Raw genomic sequence first — 22,045 nt, forward strand, 5'->3', positions numbered from 1 at the left:
AGAATCAGAATAGAACATTCTGCAGTCGTTTATAACATACTCTATTAGATATAGCCTGGATACACAGCTGCTAAGGTCTTTAGGATGATTCTTACATTTCCCATATATTTTCAAGTGAACTTTTATTTCTGCTGATGGACTGTTAGATGTCTTATTCCCTGGTTCTTTCTACCTAGGTGCTTGGCGTATATTTCAGTTATTCTCTGTCAGTAAACTGAAATCAGCAAAACAAATCCTGTTCTCCTCAGCAAGTTCTATATTGCCATTAACTTTTGCATGTTTAAGTGACACTTACAGCCTGAGTGTAAACATAAGCACGCTTCACTATTTTGAGTCCGTAATCCTGCCTAGTTTCTGTGCGCAAATTAGTTATACAAATAAGGAAATGTGGTATTTTGGAATGACAGTATTCTGATTTGTACACAGCAGTGTAAAAATTGCATGTAGAATTCGGACATGCCGTTCGTCAGCGTTTGTTGGGCTCAACTGTATTCCTTGATAATCTAAAAAATCAGGCTTAACCTGCCTCTATTTTGAAGCTATAAATACAGACAAATTTTCAGAATAAAACATATTGATTACACATTTGGAAAGCCTGATTTTTGTAAATTTGATCTATGGAGAATGGCACCAAGGAGCTCTTGCTAGCACAGACAAACGAAGCACACCAACATCGTACAGGAGTTTTGCTCTTTGGGTTCCCTGTGATGCTTAGATGTAGCCTCTCTTACATTAGATAAGCAATTAGAAAACTGATGTAATTTGATGATTTGTTTCAGCCAGAATTTTTGCCAACAGTGCTCATGGATCCCGAATTTTAGGCGATGCAAGAAAGTGCAACTGGAAGGGACAAGGCCAGGAGCCCTACCAGGTGACACAAGTCACCTGTAAGCTGCAGCCCACACTTCCCACTAAAACAGCTGAAAGCCCTTGGCAGCCAAAACCCTACCAGCTCCCAGGCCTGCCACTGTTTGTGGTGACTCAGGCTTGGGTCTGGCTCACCTTGTTTTTATACCAAACTGATTCTTATCTCATTGCTGCAACCAGGTACGACAGAGCAGCTGTAACTCTCCCCCTCATCCCTTGGCGTGGTGGTTTGCTCCTTCATCGAAGCAGTCAGTCCAGGTGGGCTTATGGGGGTGCTGCTCCCCTTCCCCAAAACATTGGCAAAAGGTGTAAATGGGTGGTCTTCCTGGGTGTGGGAAGAGGACAATGGACCACATTAATGGGAAGATCCTGGGGCAGTGGCTGCAGTTCTGCTGGGGAGTGTGGGTCTCTCAGTGATGATGGGGCTACCTAAGTTTGTCGATGCTAAGGTGCTGGTAAGAAAATTTTAATAGTAATAGTTTTGTTCAATAGGAATACTTCAAGTCTACCTACCAGGGCTTGGTAGGTCTAGTTCTTTGTGTGAGCAGATAACTCTGGATTTTTGATCAAATCAGACTGAGACTTTTACCTTAGCTGTTGGTTTGCCTGCTCAGGCTGGGGTTCTGCTGCTGGATTAGCTAGGAACCCCTCCAAAAAAAGGATTTGGATCCCAGTAACATAGAAATGAATAGAAGTGAAGCAAATGCATTTCCCCTGTGCTTGCTGCTGAGCAGTGTGCAGCCCAGAACGAGAGAGGCTACTGGAGAAGCAGCGTGCCCTTCATCTTTGGGATGCCGCTGGCTCTGTGCTGCAGCAGTTGCCCCTGAGCAGCTCCACCACCCCTCTCTGATGGGAGCTGGGGAGGACGCACAGCCTAATTGTTTGGGTTAGGCCAGGTAAATCAGTTTGTTAGGTTGGTGATGGCATGGGACTTCTATAGCAGTTTGGGAGCACAGGAAGCAAAGAGAGAGACAGCCATTTTATTTTAGGCTTATGCTATACATTGAGATTCATTGTACAATTTTTTTTCCCTAAATTAATACAAAAATAGTAAAAATAGGTTAAAAAAAGCCCAAACAAAACCCCCTGACATCTTGCAAGCCATTTATTTGACGCACAGATTAAGACTTCTTGGAGCTTAAATAACCTAGAATTATTTATGCTGATTTTTTTTTCCTTTTCCCAAATTAAAAAAAAGGTGATGACTTGCAGAACGCCAACGACATCAGACCAATTCATGCCTGAGAAGTGGCTGCACCAGGCAGCCACAGGTGATGCTGAGGTGCCCTCTCTCCAGGCAGGAAGCTGTGCCAGGACCACAGTGGGGAGAGTGGTGGCACATTGGGGCATGCCACTCTGCCCCTATGTGCCATGGGAAGGAAGAAGTTTTTGAATTCCCCTTCTGGGATGCCTTTGCCATGTCCTTCTCAGAAAAATATCCCCCCAGCAGCTCTCCCTTGTGCTCTCCTGGCAGCTGATGCATTTCCTGGGGGCCCACAACCACCACAATCTGAAGCTAAAACTCCTCCCTGTTCTCTAATGAGATTGGGGAGGGGGAGGATGGGGGATAAGGTTTCCCCTGCCCCTGCACTGGGCTGGGGTCCCTGGGGTGCCCTGCAGTGATGGTGTGGTGCCTGGCCATGGGTGGAAGAAGCTGCCCACCTTTGGGGAGGGAAAGGAGCTCCTTCCCCTCCATGAGCCCTCCTCATCAGACCTGTGCGCACCCCAGGAAGGCTTACTTATTTCAAAATATTTGTAAGAAAATAAATGACAAGTAATTTTGGTGATAAATGTAGGGATAAAGCCATGGAAGAAGTATTTTGCCCTTACGTAACTAATTGTACTATTTGATTTATATGGATTTGGGTTTTAATACCTGCAAAGGCAGGGGAGGAAAAGGCTCTGGGTAATCCTTTCTGACCAAGGTCTTCCAAAAAGCGGCTTCCCAGTGGGCTCACGCCTTACCATGGAAGCTCTGCTTTGGCAGGACCCAGCAATGCTGTCATAATGTGAGGCACACGAGAGCTAGCCGTGTGTGCACGGGAGCCTTGCTCTCTCAGAGCAAGGAGCTCCGCACGCTGCGGGCTGTGCACACCCCTGGCAGCCACTGGGCCGGGCTGTAGGACGGGGACGTGGGCAAGGACCCCCCTGCAGTGCCTGGTCTGGTGTCCCCAAAGCCCATGCAGCAGAGCTGTCCCTGCCCCTCCCGCGCTCCCATCGTGCTGCCGGCTCCCGACCACGTGGGAGCAGCTACATTAATTGGGGGTCCACAGCAAACTCAAGGTTAACTCTGCTTCCCTTCCCTGCACCTCCTGGAATGTGCCATCTCCTTCCAAAGTTAACAAAAAGCAACACCAGCTTGCTAAGTTTTGAGGCAACCAGTTCTTCTCCCACAAAACCTGCTTGCAAAGAGCTGTTTCTGGCTTTCTCACTGTTTTCAAGGGAAGTTCCAGTCTTCCTTCTGCCTCTCCTGAACTCCGCCCAGTTGTGCTGCCACTCTGTTTTGTTTTCTCTTTGAATAAAAATAAACCAGGTGTTGGCTGAGGTGGGACTTGGTGGCTCACAGGAGGACAGTCAGCCTCGAGAAAAGCATTTAAAAGTACACCTTTCAATTTACAGTACACGTTTTACCTGAATTCAGTGCTGGCTCAGCTTCTGAGAGCAGATGCGAGTCCTCACGTGGCGCAGCGTAACCTCAGGCCACTTTGGTACTGTTTTCCCTCCAGGTTCATGCAGTTGACCATGATTAAGTGTGTTTGCTTGTCTTTGGAAAAGAAGCTCTTTTCCTTTGCCAGACAGGTTTCTCTCAAATTTCACAGCTCCAATTTTAATCTAACGAGAACATTTTCACTTAAAGGTTTGGGCAGAAAATTCTGGCTTAATCAATTAATTTTTACACTGTTGTTATCCCAGCTATACCAACTTTTCTCTCTTCATTTTTTCCTCCAGTTAGAATACTTGCAAATTGAAAATGAACTTGTGCTGAGACAACATTAAGATTTATGTTACAAGAAAACTGGACTGATCTTGATGGTCATATGCACTTAGGTTGGTTCTTTTCCCCCATGCTTACCCTGTGTAAAAATATACTGTACATCATACCTTACTGTATGGAAATTTTAATGTTTGTAGAAGATATATGTGCTCAGGGAGCCACAGTCCTATATAGTCTTGTTATCCTTAGCTAAATTTTTGCTGTTACATTTTAGTCTGTGCCTGATAGCGTGTAATACTCTGTTCTACTCACTGAATTTATACAAAAAGTCGGGTCATCTATATTGCAAACAAAACCACAGTGATATCTGGGCTAAAAAGTCACTTAAGACTATGACAAAAAGCTACTTATGCCCAGCTAGTCTTCCAACACAGAGGTTCACCAGTAAGGATAAAATCTTATGCACAGTTAGCCACTGGGAGTGCTTTGGACTGAGAACAGAACAGAGCATCTGCACCTATTAATCAATTGGCGCAGTAAGGACCAATCGACTTTGGTGAAGATAATTGCTCCAGAGGAAAAAGTCAAAGGGAAGGAAGGCCAAAGTGGCTTAGCATAGTCTGAAACCTTGAGAACATGCCATTTCTGGTTCATGTTGAGGTATTCATGTTACCTGTGGAGAAGGACTATTTGGTGCATCTCAGACACATCAAGATTCAGGCAGAAATGTCACAGACCTGGGCTGAGTATGCCTTGGACGTTTTCGTGGCTTTACCATGCCAGGCCTGGAGGTGGGGAGTGTAGTAGCTGCTTGAGATGAAACACGGTGAAAAATGTATGTAAGCTGCGTTTGGCGCTGTTTTGGGTTTCCTCCGTTTTGGGATGCTTCAGAGACTGTCTCCTGCCTGTCCCGTCCTTCCCTGTGCAGATAGGGGCACGGCTCCTCTCCCTGCTCCCAGTCCTGAGTGGCCACCAGGAGTTTCTAGTTACTGGTGGGGTAACATGGCACTGGAGGGAACTGCTAGTGGAAGAATCTGCCCTTAAAAAGATTTTTAGGAATGAGCTGGACAAACATCCTTCAGAAATGATTTAAATGTGATTGGCTCTGCCTTGGGGCAAGGGGGTGGGCTGCATGACTTCTCACCCTGTCTTCTGTGGACACCCAAGCACATCCTGAGGCACTTTGCCACAGGACTGCCTCCACATATTTTTTTCTGACAGGTTTGGAGACAGAGGAATAATTTTATCACTGGTTTTATCACCTTCCTTGAAGATCTCTTAAGGCTTCACATGCTGAGACTTAATGAGACATCTGTGAAACCAGAAGCTTGTCTTTGGACATCTCTTTAAAGGCTCTCCTATCTATGCATTTCAATTAGATGTGAAGAAGTTTATGGTAGCCATCTTTGCGTCTGGTGTTTGTAAGTGCTAGCATCAGGGATAGCAGAGGTGTAAAATCAGTGTTTGCCACGTATTCCTCTCTGCAGTGTACAAACAACCTCTTTCACACATCTCCCATTTCCAGGTGTCCCACAAACCAGTAGATTACTGCTGCCAAAAGTGGTTTGCAATTCCGCTGTAACTCTCAACTAATTTGCCAACGCTCTCAGAAGTTTAAAAGCCACTGCAGCTGCCTGTTGAACAGCCAGGTGATAGGGTGACTCTTACTTAAATGACATAGTGACCATCACAGAAGAGCTACAGTGAAGTATATTTAAGGAATGATTTTTTGCTGGAAAACATAGCCCCAAGCCTGAGTCTAAAGAAAACAGGGAAAACAGATCTTCCTCCTAGCTTCACACTCATCTGGCTGTCTTCAAGAGAAGGGACCTATCCAGGGGAAGGTAAATGTTGCCAGCTGCACCGCTGACTTGTTTTGCTAGTCAGTGCGTAACGTTTTGCTTCAGGGCAAAATACCTGCTTATCTTATTTTCTGGCAGGGAGGAAGCTTCGGAAGTACAATAATTTTGCTTGAAAATGAATATTCACTAGGTGGTATTTACGGGTTTTGCACAGGGCATTTGCAGGGGTCACTGGGATTGGATGCTAAAGGGAAGTTTCATGCAAGGAAGCACACCCTGGGTTTGTGACCACGGATATGCTAATCACCATATGGGTGACACCTGCAGTGCTCCCAGTGGTCCCAGTGGTCCAAGCCCCATGGCTCCTGCAACATCCCTTCATCTTCCAGATACTGTCCTTGAGGCAAACACTGCCAACTGCTGAAACCTTCCAAGTAACCCCCCCTTCCAGGAGAGCTGTAAAAAGGAGTCTGGTTGCAATACCTTCACCTTGCACCATAAAGCAACAGCCCACGTATTCATGAGCCCATCTGACACACCAGCCAGCTTCCTGCAAATGGGTTTTCACAGGCAACGTATAGTCAGAGTGCTCTCAGCAAAACCTACAGAATTGGCTTACGTATCCCTACTGGGGTTCAACTGCATGATAAAACCTTACAGTAATGAGCCTGTCACTCTTAAGGGTGGAGGGGGTGGAGGAGGAAAGAGATGCTGCTTTATCTGTATTACTCCACATCACAGATGCTGACAGAATTATTGATTTAGAACTCACAGCTCCAAAAAGACTCAGTAATGTAATCTTTTAAAGTTGTTTTTGTTGTTTTTTTTTAAATTCCCTCAGATGCAATGTTTTCAATAGGCCCCATAGATATGGGTTCTTTGGGGACGTTGTTAAACCTGCTGCTGCTAAACTGCCAACCTTTGGTTTGTTCCATACAATGCTCACGATATACTGTCTCTTGGAAGAGCCCATAGCTGCAAGGTCTACTGCTTTACAGGTACTCTAGGAGATTGAGGGATTAAGTTATACATTATGTAAAACTACCCACTAATCCTCTTAGTGTGCATTACCAGTGAATGGCCTGAAATAGGCTCTCTCTAAAAGAGCCCTAACATTCACTTTCTTGATGACAGTTTAGTATTTGAGGTTTGTGTCATGGATTTTGGTGCTGAAATATTCAGTACACCATCTTCTGTCTGCTGCTAGACCCACTCACATGTGTTAGTAGAGTGCTAACAAAATTACAGTTGGTAAAGCAGATTACATATTTAACTAGTAGCGAGACGTATAAAATAGAATCATATATTTTCCAGAGTGACAGAGTCACTGGGATTTTTTTGTTCATTTTTTTTGTTCTTTTTTGTTTTTATAAGAAAAAGAAACAGCTATAAAACCATGATTAAAAATATTACAAGGGATGATTTACATTTTAAAATAATGATATTTTTAGGAAAAAAAAAAGTGATTTATAACATAAAAATATTTGGAAAGCATTTGGTTGCTGTGTACTGCCTTCTTTCCCAGTACAGTTTGCTATCTTTTATACAGTCTTGCATAAATGTTTAGATTAGGGGAGAAAAGAAAAATTAAATGTGATGGCTAAGACCTATAAGAGCTGACTCACTGACTTGAGTTATTGCTGTGCAGAAAGTTTGTAAAGCCTTTACATCCAGCAAACATTTAGTGCTACTTCAGCCTTGACAGTTGACCTTTCAATCTGATTGGGTTTAGCCACAATAATTGCAGCATCTGCAGTACAGGCGATGCAGACGGCTGCTTAGGAACCCAACTTCCCTCATTAAATCTTACTTCATGTCTCTAAAATTCAACCCCTCTTTGCATGTGTGTGCAAATTCTCTCATAATACCTGTTATAGGAGCTGAGCAAGGTACAATTCCCTGGCTCTTTTTTAAAATTTATTTTTAATTTCTCCCATCATTTTATCAATATATCCCAATATTCCTGGATTTAGCTTAGAGGGGGGAATGAAAACCTCCAAACCCCTTCCTCTCCCCAGATATTTAGTCAGTACTGGTTTCTTTCGTTGGTTTTTTTTTTCCCTCAGTAAGACCTAGTATAAAAAAGCAACAAACAAACAAGTTAGACTGTTGTAATTTGGTCAACCACTCGGGTGCTATCCATATCCACCATTTCAACACATTCTATTTCCTCACGGTTTTCAGGATTCTTCTTCTCTTTCCTCTTCTTCTTGGACGGTGGCAGGAAAGTCAGTATCACAGGTAAAATGGCAAAGCAGTGAAAGAAGGTGACTAATGCTATTAAAAACAAGCACCTGAACAGTGTACGGGTCAGATTTGAAGGCACAGCTGCAAGAGGAATCAGACCAACAATATAGCAGAGGTAGCTCTGCAAAATAGCTACCCCATGCACTTCCAGGGCATTTTTCACCCATTTAGTTCTTGTGAACTCTTTGCCCAGGACAAAGGTTGATAACAGTGGAGCACAGTTGTCAATTGTATAATTAATTCCGTAAATTAAGCACAACACAGAAATACAATCTAGTTCCACTTTCCACAAGGTCATAAAACCTATAACTCCAAATTCAACTGAGGCAACAGTTAGAGTGAGCCACACGTTGATCAGAGAGTCTGCCACCAGGAATGCAGAGAAGAAGAGCAGAAATAAAGCACTAATGCAGGAGTTTTGTAAGGGGGCTCCCACTGAAGAGGCATAACGATCCATGTACACAAACGATGGATTGAAAACAATGAATTTCACCTTGGAGGTGAGAGAGAGCTTCCTCAGGGTCTCCAGGAGATCATAAAGTTCTTCCCTCTTGGTTTCCATTGTCTTGGCCACCAAGAACATCCTGGAGGCCACAACATCGACTTCGTTGTTGTATTTCTTGGAAAAGATGATATCCTCTGAAAAATGGGCAAACTGAGGGGTCTTCAGGAAGGAGTTCCTCAACATATCAGTGAAGTTCTTCTTGGGCAATCCAGTAGATATGTTGAGTTTCCTAAGGTAATTTAAGTAGCTTTCAAACCAAGATATCCTCACAAAGCCCTTGGTATACTCCAGCACATCTTCCTGGACACTGGTGTTCCAGTACTCGATCGACTCGTAGATGTAGAACCCAATCACCGGGCTGTAGTTACTGAAATACTTCTGCTGGGCAGTCGTATATTCAATAGTCCGTGTTGCGGTCGCTACGATGTTGCTCAGGTCTGACCCTTCACTGACCTGCAGGTAGCCCATTAAGGCAAAGGAAATATAAACAAGGTAAAAGAGAACTACAAAAGGCTTGACGTAAGTGTTTGTTATCCAGTCACAATAATAGCGTTTCAGGAACCACACCAAAAGATGACTCTCGTAAGTGTTCGTTTCCTCAGAATCCGCCGTGTCCTCGCTGAATTTGGCTGTCAGAAGAAACCTATACCATGCAGGCTTCTCTTGCAATACCTCTGGCTTTGGTACCTTTCTGCAGAAGATACTATGCTGGTAGTTGTTTTCTATGTAGCCAGTAAACACCAGGCTGGAACCATAAAAGGAGAGTACATAGAGGTAGTTGAAGAAAATTGCAATACAGGAATTGCAGCAGAAAATCCTGGCTGCTTCAATGTTAGTGAAGGGACTGGCACCTATTCCAAAAGTGACCAGGTACATGGCAGTGGTCAGAGAAAACGAAAGCATGGAGTCTGCAAATACAGCTGCAGTCCTCTCTTTAACGTGTTGGTCTTCTCTAGTTTTTCTCCAGGAGGACAACATTTCAAAAGTCCCATACAACCCATGACCTACAATAGAGAACAAAGCGATCGTTTAAAGTACTCAAATCAATGTGTGGAAAAACGTAATGTGGACATGCTAAAAGACTCAAAGGAGACACAGCTGGCCATTACCAATGCTTCAAGTAAATGTCCTGCAGAAGAAAGAAATTATTATTGGGGCCTAAGCCCCAGGAGCACATTCGCTACCTGACTAGCAAACCTTACTGCCAGAGCTTGAGGAGAGTTCCATACTGCTGGCGCAGGGTTGGTGGGTCAAGAAAAAAGGATTTTTTTTCTGGTTGGCTATTTCGTTTCATTATTTCAGAGTGCCTGTGATGGAAGATGCTTTGAGATTAGTTTTTCCTGGTGACGGGATCTGACCTGTGGCAAAAACAAAGAAATATGACCTTGAAGTGCCTATGCTGGAAGAAGAGCATTAGTTGAATGCTTTGTAGAAAATCTGTAAAAAATGAAACTTTCATATAAGCTGAAAATTGTCAGTTAAATCAGTCACTGATTTCTCCACTTCCTACACAAGTTTTCCATCAGGAAAAAGAAATCCTAGAAATGGAACAAACAAAAAAAGCACAAATAAATCTTAGCGATATAGAATATTAGAACTGGTATGGAACTGCTTAAGGCATTGGTCTCCTTACTTTAATGTATCTAAGGGCTTGTAAACCCAAATACATCTCTATTTTTCTTGGCAGTTCCTACATTTTGTAATGTATTAATTAACTCTTACAATGGACTCAGCATTCATGAAAGGAGACAAAGACCTGCAGACCTAAAATCATCTGTTTAACCCCAAAGTGCAGATAAATTGGGAAAAGTACATGGTTTTATTTTAATTCGTGGTTGGTCATCTTCCTCTTACGGTTTCTATTTTGTGAATAATAATGAAGGCACATTTGGAGGACACAGACCTCTGCTCTCTCATGGTGGACCCAAGCTGGGAATGCAGCCATTCAACCATCTATCAGGTGAGAGTGGCTGAGATAAAAGAAGGTTGATGTTTTACAGAGATGAACAGGAAAATATAGTCTTTGTATCGCACCTAAAATGTAAGACTGTAATATTTTATCATAATAATTCATATCATGTTCTTAACTTAGTAGATCCTTTCCACTGAATCCCCCCCGCTTTGCTGCCTTTTAATTACTTCTGCTGCTGCTGTTTTTGTTGTCCCATGCCTGCCTCTCTGGTCTGCTCTTGCATTATCTTCAGAAATTCCCAAAGGCCAGTCCACGGTGTTTTGCTCTTACCCATTCCCTAATAACATTAGATAAAATGATCAGTGCTGAATTAGTTGCTGATGACACTGACCAGTCAGGCTGGTCAAACTAATTCACAGATCTCTGTTAGAATTTCAGGCTGTCTGCAGAGTACCAAAATTGCTGTATTGGCTCTGTTCTCTCCACCTGTAGATGATTATCACTTTTGCCACAAGGGCTATGAGCATCAGTGAAGAAACCCCCAAACAAATGAGGCATTCTGAAGGACCAGAAAACCCTAAAACCAGAAAATATACCAGGGAGGTTGAAACTAGCCAATCTTTAAGGTCCCTTCCAACACAAACCATTCTACGATTCCATGATTCGATGATCATGCTTACTTTTAAAGCATCATGGAGGCTAAATATTTAATTACTCTGACAAAACACCCCTTTTGGGGTCAGTACTTTTTACTGTAGGGGCAGCTGTAGCTGATTCACTCCACCCTATTTTAACAGATTGCAGAGCTGGTCACTGTTATTGCTGAAACGAGTAGGTATGGGGTATTTTATAAAGAGTTCAAAATACAGAGCTCATAATATGAGACAATAGGACAGCTGGTGTATTTCCTTATCATGGTCATCTGGTATTTAAAGTCCACGCTCTCATGTTTATCAGATTATCTTACCTGTGTTGTTATTTGGAGTCATGGCATGAGCCACGAATGTCCAATTTGTAGCAATATTACAGTCCTGGGTTTGGTATAGCATTTGGCATTCATCTTAATTTTCCCAAACAATATTTTACAGCTGCTTTCAGAGGCCAGGTCAAGACTGTCAATTTAGTAACTAGCACTGTGCCCCTGCTTAAAGCTTATGGGGAATGCTGGAACTCCCCAGATGTAAAATCAAGCAAAAAGCGCAGTCAGTGACTGGCACCCTATTGCTAATTATGCTTCAAATAGTTATGTTCTAGGCTCAGTAGGGAAAGCTATTAAGCTTGCTTTCAGTGTGTTCTTTGTAAAGACAGACTGACCTTTATTTAAATGTAACTGATCACTTGCCAAAGCAGGGAGTGAGAGGTTTAATCCATTTATGGCTCCCATAAGTCCTGCAGACAGGCTCGTCTGAGAATTTCACATGGCATCATATGCATTAGCTTGGAATGAGCAAAACAGAATAAAATGAGGTCATTGAATATTACAAATTACTTCCATTGTGAGCTTTAGCTATACCATGTTTTTGTAAAAAAACATTTCCACGTTAATAGGCTCTTGCCTAAAAGTACTCAAATAGCCACATTAATTTGGAAAGCCTGACTTCGCGATGAAGAGAAGAATTTAGAGCTAGTTAAATATGATGCTGAGATGGCTTTTTAACAGGTATAAGATCTTGGATAATATCTGATAACATGACTCCTTATATCACATATTTTCTTTAAGCAGGAAACATAAAACCATGATTTGCCCTTACATAATCTTTGAGACTACCCTAAAAAGGAATCCAATTTAGAGAACTGCTCAAGTAAATGCATGAAGAGGCATCACCGCATGTGCTGCACAAAGCCAACAGAAAAAAATTTAGATACTCTCCTATTTTTAAGATATGTTCCTTTAGTTGTTTGCTACACAATCTTCATGGTAGGAATTCATATCTTCCTTTAGTTGTACAATTTGTGATTTCTCTGTCCATTTGTATAACAGCTAAAAATTTCTCATTTACCTTTAGGAAGACAACCCCAAACGACAAACTTGCACTTTTTTTGCATCAGTGGTACTACTGACCTGATCCAGTATCCTCTGAGGAAAAGATTAAGCCCAAACTCATGCACAAATTAAGCACGGCAGTCCAAAGATCAGCCTTATTTAGCCAGAATGAGATTTACCTAACCAAATTTAGTCCTCTCAATTGCAGAATCATAGAATCACAGAATGGTTTGTGTTGGAAGGGACCTTAAAGATCATCTGGCTCCAACTGCCCTGCCCTGGGCAGGGACACCTTCCACTAGACCAGGTTGCCCCAAGCCCCATCCAACCTGGCCTTGAGCACTTCCAGGGATGGGGCATCCACAGCTCCTCTGAGCAGCCTGTTCCAGTGTCTCACCTTCCTCACAGTAAGGAACTTCTTAATATCTAATCTAAACCTACCCTCTTTCAGTTTAAAGCCATTCCCCCTTGTCCTATCACTACATGACCTTGTAAAAAGTCCCTCTCCAGCTTTCATGCAGGCATCCTTTAGGCACTGGAAGGCTGCTAGAAGGTTTCCATGGAGCCTTCTCTTCTCCAGGTTGAACAACCCCAGCTTTCTCAGCCTGTCTTCATAGCAGAGGTGCTCCAGCCCTCTGATCATCTTTGTGGCTTCCCTTGGACTCGCTCCAACAGGTCCATGTCCTTCTTATGTTGGAGGCCCCAGAGCTGAATACGGTACTCCAGGTGGGGTCTCATGAGAGCAGAGTACAGAGGGAGAATCACCGCTGACCTGCAGGCCATGCTTCTTTTGATGCAGCCCAGGACAGGGCTGGCTTTCTGGGCTGTGAGCACACATTGCTGGGTCATGTTGGGCTTCTCGTCCACCAGAACCCCCAAGTCCTGCTCCACAGGACTGCTCTCAATACTTAAATACTCACTACAAGAACAACTTAGGGTGACAATCTCCAATATTTTCTAACTCACTGATGCTCATATAAGTCTAACCCACAGACATTAGGGCAGATAGCTCCATGGAAGCATTTTGTGAGAATTTCTTTTACTTTTCTGTCATTTCAGAGTTTCCATTTTTTGCATTCCTAACTGATTTGCATCAATTACCTCTATTCCTCTGGCTGGTGCTATGTCTACTCTATGTAATATTAACAAGAAGGCAGCAAATTTTTCCTTGCAAATAAATTCTGTAATTGCTTTAACCAATTTTCCCTTTTTAATAGAGATTTAGCCACAAATCTGTCATGATTTAGAGCAATTTGTTCATTATTCACAGTCATTCAGTAAATAATAAATATGAACTCGAACAGCTAATGGGCTACTGGAGATTTTTTCCTGTTGACATTTGCTATTATGATTCACTGGTTGTGCCCTACAGTCAGGCTGTACAACCATGAGCTGAGAAGAAGATGGGATTTTTTTTACAGAAAAGAGGTTCTGAAAGGGCAAAGGAAAACGTTAGAGGAATAGGAGGAAAGTTTTGGACAAAATGGGGACCAAACTCTTTTTTTCCTTATTCTCTTTTTCTACTACTTTGCTTTGTAGGAGATACTCCTACATGTCTTGGATGATGGGAAAGAAATTCTGACTTTTGTAGCCAAAGAAAATGAAGGAGACAGTCACTGTTAATTGAGGAGCTTAAATTTTTACCAGGCTGAGGTGGGCTACCTTTAATTTTAGAAGCTAGCAACGATACCAAGAAAAAAACCCTATATATTATGCCTAGCTTAAATACAGTGCTTTTATGAGTAGCCTGAAAATGCTATCAAAAGTTTCATTTGCCTCCTTCAGGATCAAGTCTTGCAATTACACATGCTTTGCAAAATCCATGCAGAGCATGCATGAGAGAAAAAAGCACTTGTAGGAAGTTATAAAAACTAAGGGAAATTTTTCTGTTTAAAATTATCAAATTACTTACCTCATTTTAGACACTACTTATGTGCAGGCACATAAACTGTTCTCTTTAGTACCATTTTTAAACCTCTAAAAAAAAAGCATCCTTTCCCCTGCTAAGTGGTTGTTCAAGCAAGAGGCCTTTACGAATGGGCATTGTCAGCCTAGGCTTAAAGTTGGCTCTGCTCCTGCCTGCCAAACAGCGAGACCGAAGCAGAGAGGGGTGAAGGGATTTAAAGCAGCCCCAGAGCCTGTGAGAGGGCAGTGAAGTGACCTTGAGGTCACTGGAATCACAGATCAGTTCTCTAATAGCTTAGCTTAACTGTTTCCCTAAAACAAAGGCTGCTCTCTGCTTTTGTTTTGTAAAGATTGAGAGATATGTTGAATTTTCCACTAAAATCATGTGAGGTTCTGATTTTATCGTGATAAGATGAGGTTTGGGTATTCAAATAGACTTCTTCTGTAAGAGAAAGTAAGGGGAATGACTGAGAACATGGTTTTGGTTCATCTTCTTGCAGTTTTACCCATCTATGAAAGTAGAGAATACACCGTGGGTCTCATTTTTTTGTTCTTCTGTTTTGAAGGTTGTATGTCTCTGCGTGTGTTTGATGCTTGAGTAAAATGTCTCTGAATAAAGTACCACTTACACGTTGGAAGTTAGAGCATTCTGTGTGGAAGGTCACATTTTCAGGGTAATTAATTTTATTCATCCTATTTCAATGCAGTGGCACACAAGACACTACTAATAATGATTGATCTCCACCTCAATGAAGCTGAATGCTGCACCAGTGCATATGTTGCCCATTAACTGCTGGAATTAAGACTAATAAAGTACTAAACTGCCTTCCAAAGGGGGGCAGACTTCTCTAGCAACAAAGCTGGGATAAGGGGTGTTTCCCCCTTCTCAGACACTGGTTCCCCTCCCTTACTAAAGTTTGTTGCTCTCTCATCGCTACTAATTCGCCTACTACAGGAATGGCTGGGATTAGGAACATCACCAACCTTTTTTTTTTTTTTTTTGAGGGTTACTTTTTAATCTGAAACCTTTTCCTGACACTGATGGCACAAAAGATTGGCTGAAACTGGTAATGAGTCATGGTAGGGAGCCTTGTAAACTGGGTGAAGTGGAAGCATGCTCTGACAGAGTTACTGAGGTTAAGTCTGGATTTTGATTTAAGGTTTTTGCTTGTATTGTAATGGCTGCATCCTTGTAATACTATCAGCTCAGCTGGGTAAATGCTGTCTCAGTTAGGTTGATTTAAGCCTGGAATCATCCCACTGAATAGGAGCACTTGCCTGCAAGAGGAACTGTGTGTGCTGTGAAAAAGTGTGTGAATTTACAGAGGGCCTAGCTATGTTGCACCAGCTTTCTTTGTGGAAATCTGTGAAGGACAGCTTGATTCTCATTCAAAGTGGAGTGAAATATCATCCACAGAGACAAACACTGGATGAATTAACATGAAATAGCTAGGATAACATAAATTCATATCCCAGCTTGCTGCCAATGCAGGCAATGTCTCAAGAACTGCACTTGCACAAAATTAGTACATGGGAGATCAGAATCATACCGCAGGAATTGCACTTTCCAAAATGATACCTGTAATAACATATGATATAATGAAGGTGCAATGAATTTTCCTAACAGACAGTATTAAAAATAACAATGTACACTGCCCAACTCAACAGTAATGTCAACAAAGAGGCTGAGATAATTTCCCCCTGCTGACTTATTTTTTCCAGCTAGACCAATGAGCTCATCAGCTCCCATCTTCTGAAAAGCCAAGTGAAACTGCTAATCCGGACTCCCTTTGTCACAGGAGTTGCAATCAACCAGTTGTTGGCTAAATACGTGACCTGACCCATGTGGCCTCTCCCAGCAGGCACGATTTTAACTTGTAATGTATAGCAGGTTCAAAGTGCTACTGAATACACAGGCAAAGCAAGAGAATTTGTATCCAGTTGAAGCAAACATCTGGCTTCATACCCCATTCTCACTAAAATAATAAAATACTGCAGCAAGCCAAGATCCTTCAGCATGCAGACAGAACTAGCACCAAGCCTAACTGACACAGTTTTCACTGAGTTTATAGCAATTTAGTGGCATGCATTGTGCCAAACAGTTAAATCATCATTAGCATGCTGTTGCAACACACTGTGGGTTACTCTAACCGCTGTGCATCTTCGTAGTCCATAAAAAGGGCCCTGGAATACTACAGTTTTGCTGCGTGAATGTCAGATCTCAGAGAGCGTGTGTATGATTGGGCATCCCACAGGCAGTCTTGCCTGTCCCAAACATTTCTGTTGAGCAAAGAAAATGCACTGCAAACCCTACTTGCTTTTCCTACACTTGCCTGAGTATTTCTGGGAGCCCAGTTCACAGTGTAGGGTAAAATCCTATAGGATACTAATACCCTATAAGGTACTTATCTGTTCTCAACTGTGTTTCCAGGCAGCAGTGTTTGTCTCAGGGGAACAGTGTCAAGGGGACTGAGGGCTGTAGACCATTGATTAGTCTTAAATGCATCCTCATTTTTAAAGTGAGTGAAGTGCCCAAGCACAGTCTGACTTCATTTCATACCTCCAAGCACAGGTTCAAGAAAGCCTTAATGCTCCATGCAGGTGTGGTACCTGGTTTAAGAAGAACACACAAAGAGTGATACAGGATGGGATGTACTGGTGTAAGCACAGGCTGCACATATTGCAACACTTTCTTTACCTCCTGTAACACAGACTCTACATGTCTGTATCGTAACTGAACTACAGGCATGACAATATACCTCTTAAATATGACAACAATGCTGTCAGGTAGGTTCAGTATTTGCAATTATTGTTTTAAAGACTACTAAATATTACACATATATCACTAAGGTGTACTATGCCAGCAGATATTAACATCCGACTTGGGATCTTCCCAACAGAGAAACATACTGAAATTAGATATGTCAGCGTGTTAGGCATCTAGGCATTATACCAGCAGATTAATCTCTGGGATTGCTTTACATTTGAATATTAGCTATTCACACTCAATTGTAAGGCTGATCTCTACAACCACGCTTACAACAGCACCGGCCATCCCAGTCAGAAAGCCCCAGGCATGCCCATGTATTCCTCAACTTGCCAGGATCAAAACCACAAGCATCCTGGCGCATTCACAACAAATAAAAATCTGCCACAGTCTCCAGAGAGAGAGTTGTGTTTTGTGCTGTATCTGCTTGGCAACAAAATAAGAGAAACCGCAATGTTTAATAATACGCTCCCAGTATCTGCTGTGTTTCACAGCTGTGGGTGGCTGTGCCCACAGACACACACCGCTGAAGAGAAAGTGTCCCCATACAACACACTGTATCGGTTGGTGCCTGCACAGAAGAAATTTTCAACTGGTGCTCAGAGCTTCATGCTATGAGACCACAATGTTATTTTTAGTTAGAGATCCTTCAGAAAGACTCTCTGGGCAGTGAAGCCTGTGCTCACGCTGCTTAATGCACAGACAGGAGAACAGGGTGCGCCTGGAAATCTGTACAAGGTTGATGTCTCATTTATGTCTCGTGTAGCGCTGCCAAGCACAGTTTAAAAGGGGGCTAGGTTCCTCCTAAGACTCATATGGATCTGCTGCACCACAGTCATTTTGATCCCAGTCTTCTGGCAATGGATGTCTGCCATAATATCCTACATTTTTTATGTTCCTAAACTTAACTTTTGGAAATGCAGCACAGGACTAGCTCTCTGTTCTCCTGTTAGTCTGTTTTGGTCAGGCGTAGTCCCTTCTGAGTTAAAAGTACACATTTGCACAGTGAATGCACTGAGAAAAAGGAATCACCCTCATGCTCTTGGTCTCACCCTAAGTGGTCGGGACACAGTCAGCGATGCTCGGGGTACATGATTCATCCCAATCATAAACTCCCCAGTACAACCTTTCCTCATGGCAAACAAGCAACAACAAGCCAATGTTTTAGAAAACGGTACGAATCACAAGCTAGTTTTAAGAGCATGAACTACATATCACTATTTCAATGAAAATCATTCTACATATAAATCCCTAGCTCTGAAGAAACACACACAAATATGCAAGACACATGTAGACACTCCTGTCATTTTTCTACCTATCTAAGGGGAAAAGAAAGGAGAAGAAGTATTTTAAATAAGTAGGATTAAACAATGCCTCAGTATTCATAGTCCTAGTCCTCACCGTGATCCCTAATCAGCGGTGGCAGTAACATGGTTCACCACTTTTTATTTTTGGAGTCTGTGTATTTTAAAGCTATTCATTATAAAAAAATCATCATCTCACTTGATATTGCATTTCCAAATTATTTTTTTAACTCATACCAAATTCAATTCAAATCAATAGCATTTTATGATAATGATTATATGGATAATTTAGCACATACGTGGTTAACCTTGAATAGTCCCATTGATTTCAATAGAGTAAAAACTACTGATTCAGGCTTTGGGAAAATGCAGTTTTTCCTTGGATCACCCTTTTTTACTATTGAACCAATGTAATATTTGAGGTTTTGTTGTTATAGTGATAGCAAAAATGTCAGATAAGCACATTTTAAAAACAGAAATACATTTGAGAGAAAACCTGAGTGGCTCCTTTATTTGGAGAAAGGAAGATAAGCAAAGCAAGTTATAGTTCAAAATCTACTTTTATGTATAAAGTGAATATCTAATTCCACTTAAGAATCGGTAAAGGCTTGTTTTGGTGTTTAAATAGCAGGCTGTCAGCTCTGTTTAAACATGTTGACTTGCTCTCCTCTGTTTTCATGAAAGACCTGGCAAAAGTTAAAAGTCGTATTTCGTTCAGTATGACAGAAGGAGCTGAGCGTTAGTGAAACCTGGTTTTAGCTGCTGGAATATTTATGCCTGCACAGCGCGCTCATCTACCGACTACCCAGCCCTTGTGCAGATCCAAACCAAAAGCATTTGAGCCTAACCTGTGCCATACATGCAAGCCTGTGGTTCTGGGGCAAACAGCAGGGGAGCACCAAACTCCCACTTGTCTTCAAAGGGTCTCCCTGCCTGAGAGTCCCCTGCTCCTCCCGGGGATGCCTCTTAGTTGTCTTTAACTCAGAAACATCAGAACATCCCCCAGGAAGCACAGCACTCTGACTAAGCTGTTATTTGATGAGACAGGGAGAAGGGTTTAGTTTTGCCGCATGGAGGATGCCAAGAAGAGGAGGGCACAGGGCTGTGGCTTCCCGCTACCGCTGCTGGCATGGGCTATAGACTGCAGGGTGTGCGGGGGGAGCCAGGACCACCCTCTGCACCAGGGGAGCTGCACAGGGTGGGACAGCCTGATGCCAGGATAGTAAAGGAATGACAGATGTGGCTGGCAAGATGAATTTCCCCTCCAGCGCACATACCCCACATATCACTAGTCAAGGAGGTGGTTTGATGCAGAGTTAACATGTTAAGGACCAGCGGGCTTGTCTTACATATGACATGCTTAGATTTGTATCAGCAGACAAAATTGCAAACTGATTTTCTCCACAAAGTAAGTTTTTGACAGATTTTACGCATGCTGCATAAAAAAACTACTTTGAGGTAAATGAAAGCCATGTGCAGTCACCTGTGGAAGGCTAATGTTTACCGTGTTACAGAACAGCCAAGTGACACACAGTACATGACAGCTCCTGAAGACCAAGGCACAGTGACTATATATAGGGCAAAAACATGTTTTAAATCTATTTTAAATTTCTAACACCACAAGCAAATACCATTTGCTTCTAGGAGTGTTGTCCTAGTGGAATATGGGCCCACAGAATATGGATTGGTTTACCACACTTCAAATTCCCCTTTTCTGGTGAGAAAGCTGCAACCAAAATATCTGACATACCCTTAAATTGTCCTGTTTAAGCAATGTTTGTTATTACCCTCACTCATAATACATAGGTCATCCATACATGAAACACAATGTTTAAAAAGTTGCAAAACTTCAGTTAAAGCATGTAAGACCAATTCTTTTTAATGATTAAAAAAAAAATATTTATGAGTTTGGAACTCAGCTTGGGCTTTCCACCAAGCACCCAGACTTAACTTATTCCAATTTAACTTAATCCATCTCTGCCAGTGTCCTCTGCCATAATGCAGAGGTCTCATGACCTGAAAATGGCAGGTCCCCTCCCTGCCGCCCGTGCCTCTCAGCTATTGCCTACGTGGGGCATGTCATTTCTTAGAAGCCCCAAACGTGCATCGTCTCTCTCACAGAAAGACCTAAAATGACAAGTCATGTCAGTTCCTGCTGCCCTTCCCCAGGTCTTCACTGACCACCCAGGTCCTGTATGCAAAGCATACCACAGACATTTATTTTTCCTACCTGTATATACAGAGGTAGCAAAAGGTTTCTTTTCTCTAATTTCTGAACTTCCAATATATTTTCATATATGTGGAAGTTTCTTTTGAGGGACTTCACTACTTGAAGAAAATTGGGATGTCAGAGCCAAACTCTCAGTCCCTTTGACAGTCTGGGCCTCCTTGGGCAAGGCCCTCCATTAAACCATCACACATGCTGACTCCTCTGCAGCAAAAAGAATGCAGACAGTAACAGTCCTTCTGCTACTTTTTGCATAAATGCATGCTCAATAAATGTGCTGCATCACCTGTAGCACACTTTTCATATGAAACAAGTGTACATTGGAGCGCCACCAGTCAAGAGGAAATGCCTGACCTTTCTCAATGACTATACAACACTTGGTTTCAATATTAAACTGTTTTCTGGACTGACTTCCTACAGATACAGCTCCTCTTTTCCAAAAAGCATTATATTTACTGAGTCATCCCGCTCTTCTGAAGCCAAGAAGCATGTACGCATGCAAGGATTTCACTGGTGTTTGTGGTGGTGAGGGGGGAACGTGGACACACATTGCCTGTGTTGCCATCACATGCTGGCCGGCTGCAAGCTCTACTTGCTGCTTTTGTACTGCACGGGAAAGGGCTGGCACAAGTGTCTAAAATATTCTGCCACCACTTGTGTTTTAAGTCTATTTGCTTCCCATGCATTAGTGGCTTCTTGGTGTTTGGGTTCCTCCAGGGGCTTCAGGAGAACTGGAGAGAAGGAGACCAGCAGGTGGAGGAGGTGGTTAGTTACCTCACCTTTGGGCAGAAACCACTGACTTTGGTGAGGACTCATTGGTACACTGAGTGAGGAGAGGGGCCTGAGGGCCCCCTTCTGCTCATCCCTGTGAGGAACAGAAATGCCAGGTGATGCTTGAGGGACTGCAGAAGATGCATGGCTGTGGAGATTGCTCAGGGAGAGACTGAGGGACTGAGGGGAGAAAAAAGAGAGGAAAAAAGGAACGATGAGGGAAGTGACATATCTGGGATTCTGCTCAGGTTAGATAAAATCATGTAGTTTTATTTATTTCTTAGAAGGGGAATGAAAGGAACAAAACACAAAAAGTTTCAAGACTATGACTGAGCTGCGCAAGGTTGAACTGGGACAGCTGAGCAGATGGAGTGACAAAAAAACCGTGTACTTCCAGGACAGTCTTGGAGTCACTTGGCAGTGTGAAAAAAGCAAAGGATGAATGGTGGAAATCACTGGGAAACCTGAAGCACCTGAGATACAACTGCAGGGTATGGTGAGGACCTGTTTGGGAGCCAAGGAAGTTATTGAAGAACATAGGGAAAAGGGTAGGAGCAATGGGCCCAGTTGTGGCTGAGGAGAGGGGAGGACGGGAGAGAAATTAAAAAAAAAAACAACAACAACCGAAATGGCAAAGGGGACACACTGCCAGGAGTGGGGAAAACAGGATACAAGATGAAGATTTGGGAGACCAAAAGATGCTGAGAGCTGTGCAGGCATCAGGAAGGTGATGCTGTGGCCTGGAGCAGGGTGACAGGTGAGACCTGCTGGAGGAGGCTGCCAGAGCCTGCACATGAGATGGATGAGAGGGGAGAAAGG

At 42.7% G+C, this 22,045-nt stretch overlaps 1 protein-coding gene across 1 annotated transcript in view; it reads right to left on the minus strand.

Annotated features, from left to right (window-relative positions):
• Positions 1 to 7,649: 7,649 nt before the first annotated feature.
• Positions 7,650 to 22,045, minus strand: part of PTCHD1 (patched domain containing 1) — a 35,549-nt gene continuing 21,153 nt past the window's right edge. Inside the window, exon 3 of the mRNA XM_056328083.1 lies at positions 7,650 to 9,360. Coding sequence (XP_056184058.1) covers positions 7,706 to 9,360 — 1,655 coding nt within the window. The 3' untranslated portion in view covers positions 7,650 to 7,705. The remainder of the gene's footprint in view (positions 9,361 to 22,045) is intronic.

The sequence above is a fragment of the Falco biarmicus genome, chromosome 2 (genome assembly GCF_023638135.1).
Source record: "Falco biarmicus isolate bFalBia1 chromosome 2, bFalBia1.pri, whole genome shotgun sequence".
NCBI classification, from domain to species: Eukaryota; Metazoa; Chordata; class Aves; order Falconiformes; family Falconidae; genus Falco; species Falco biarmicus.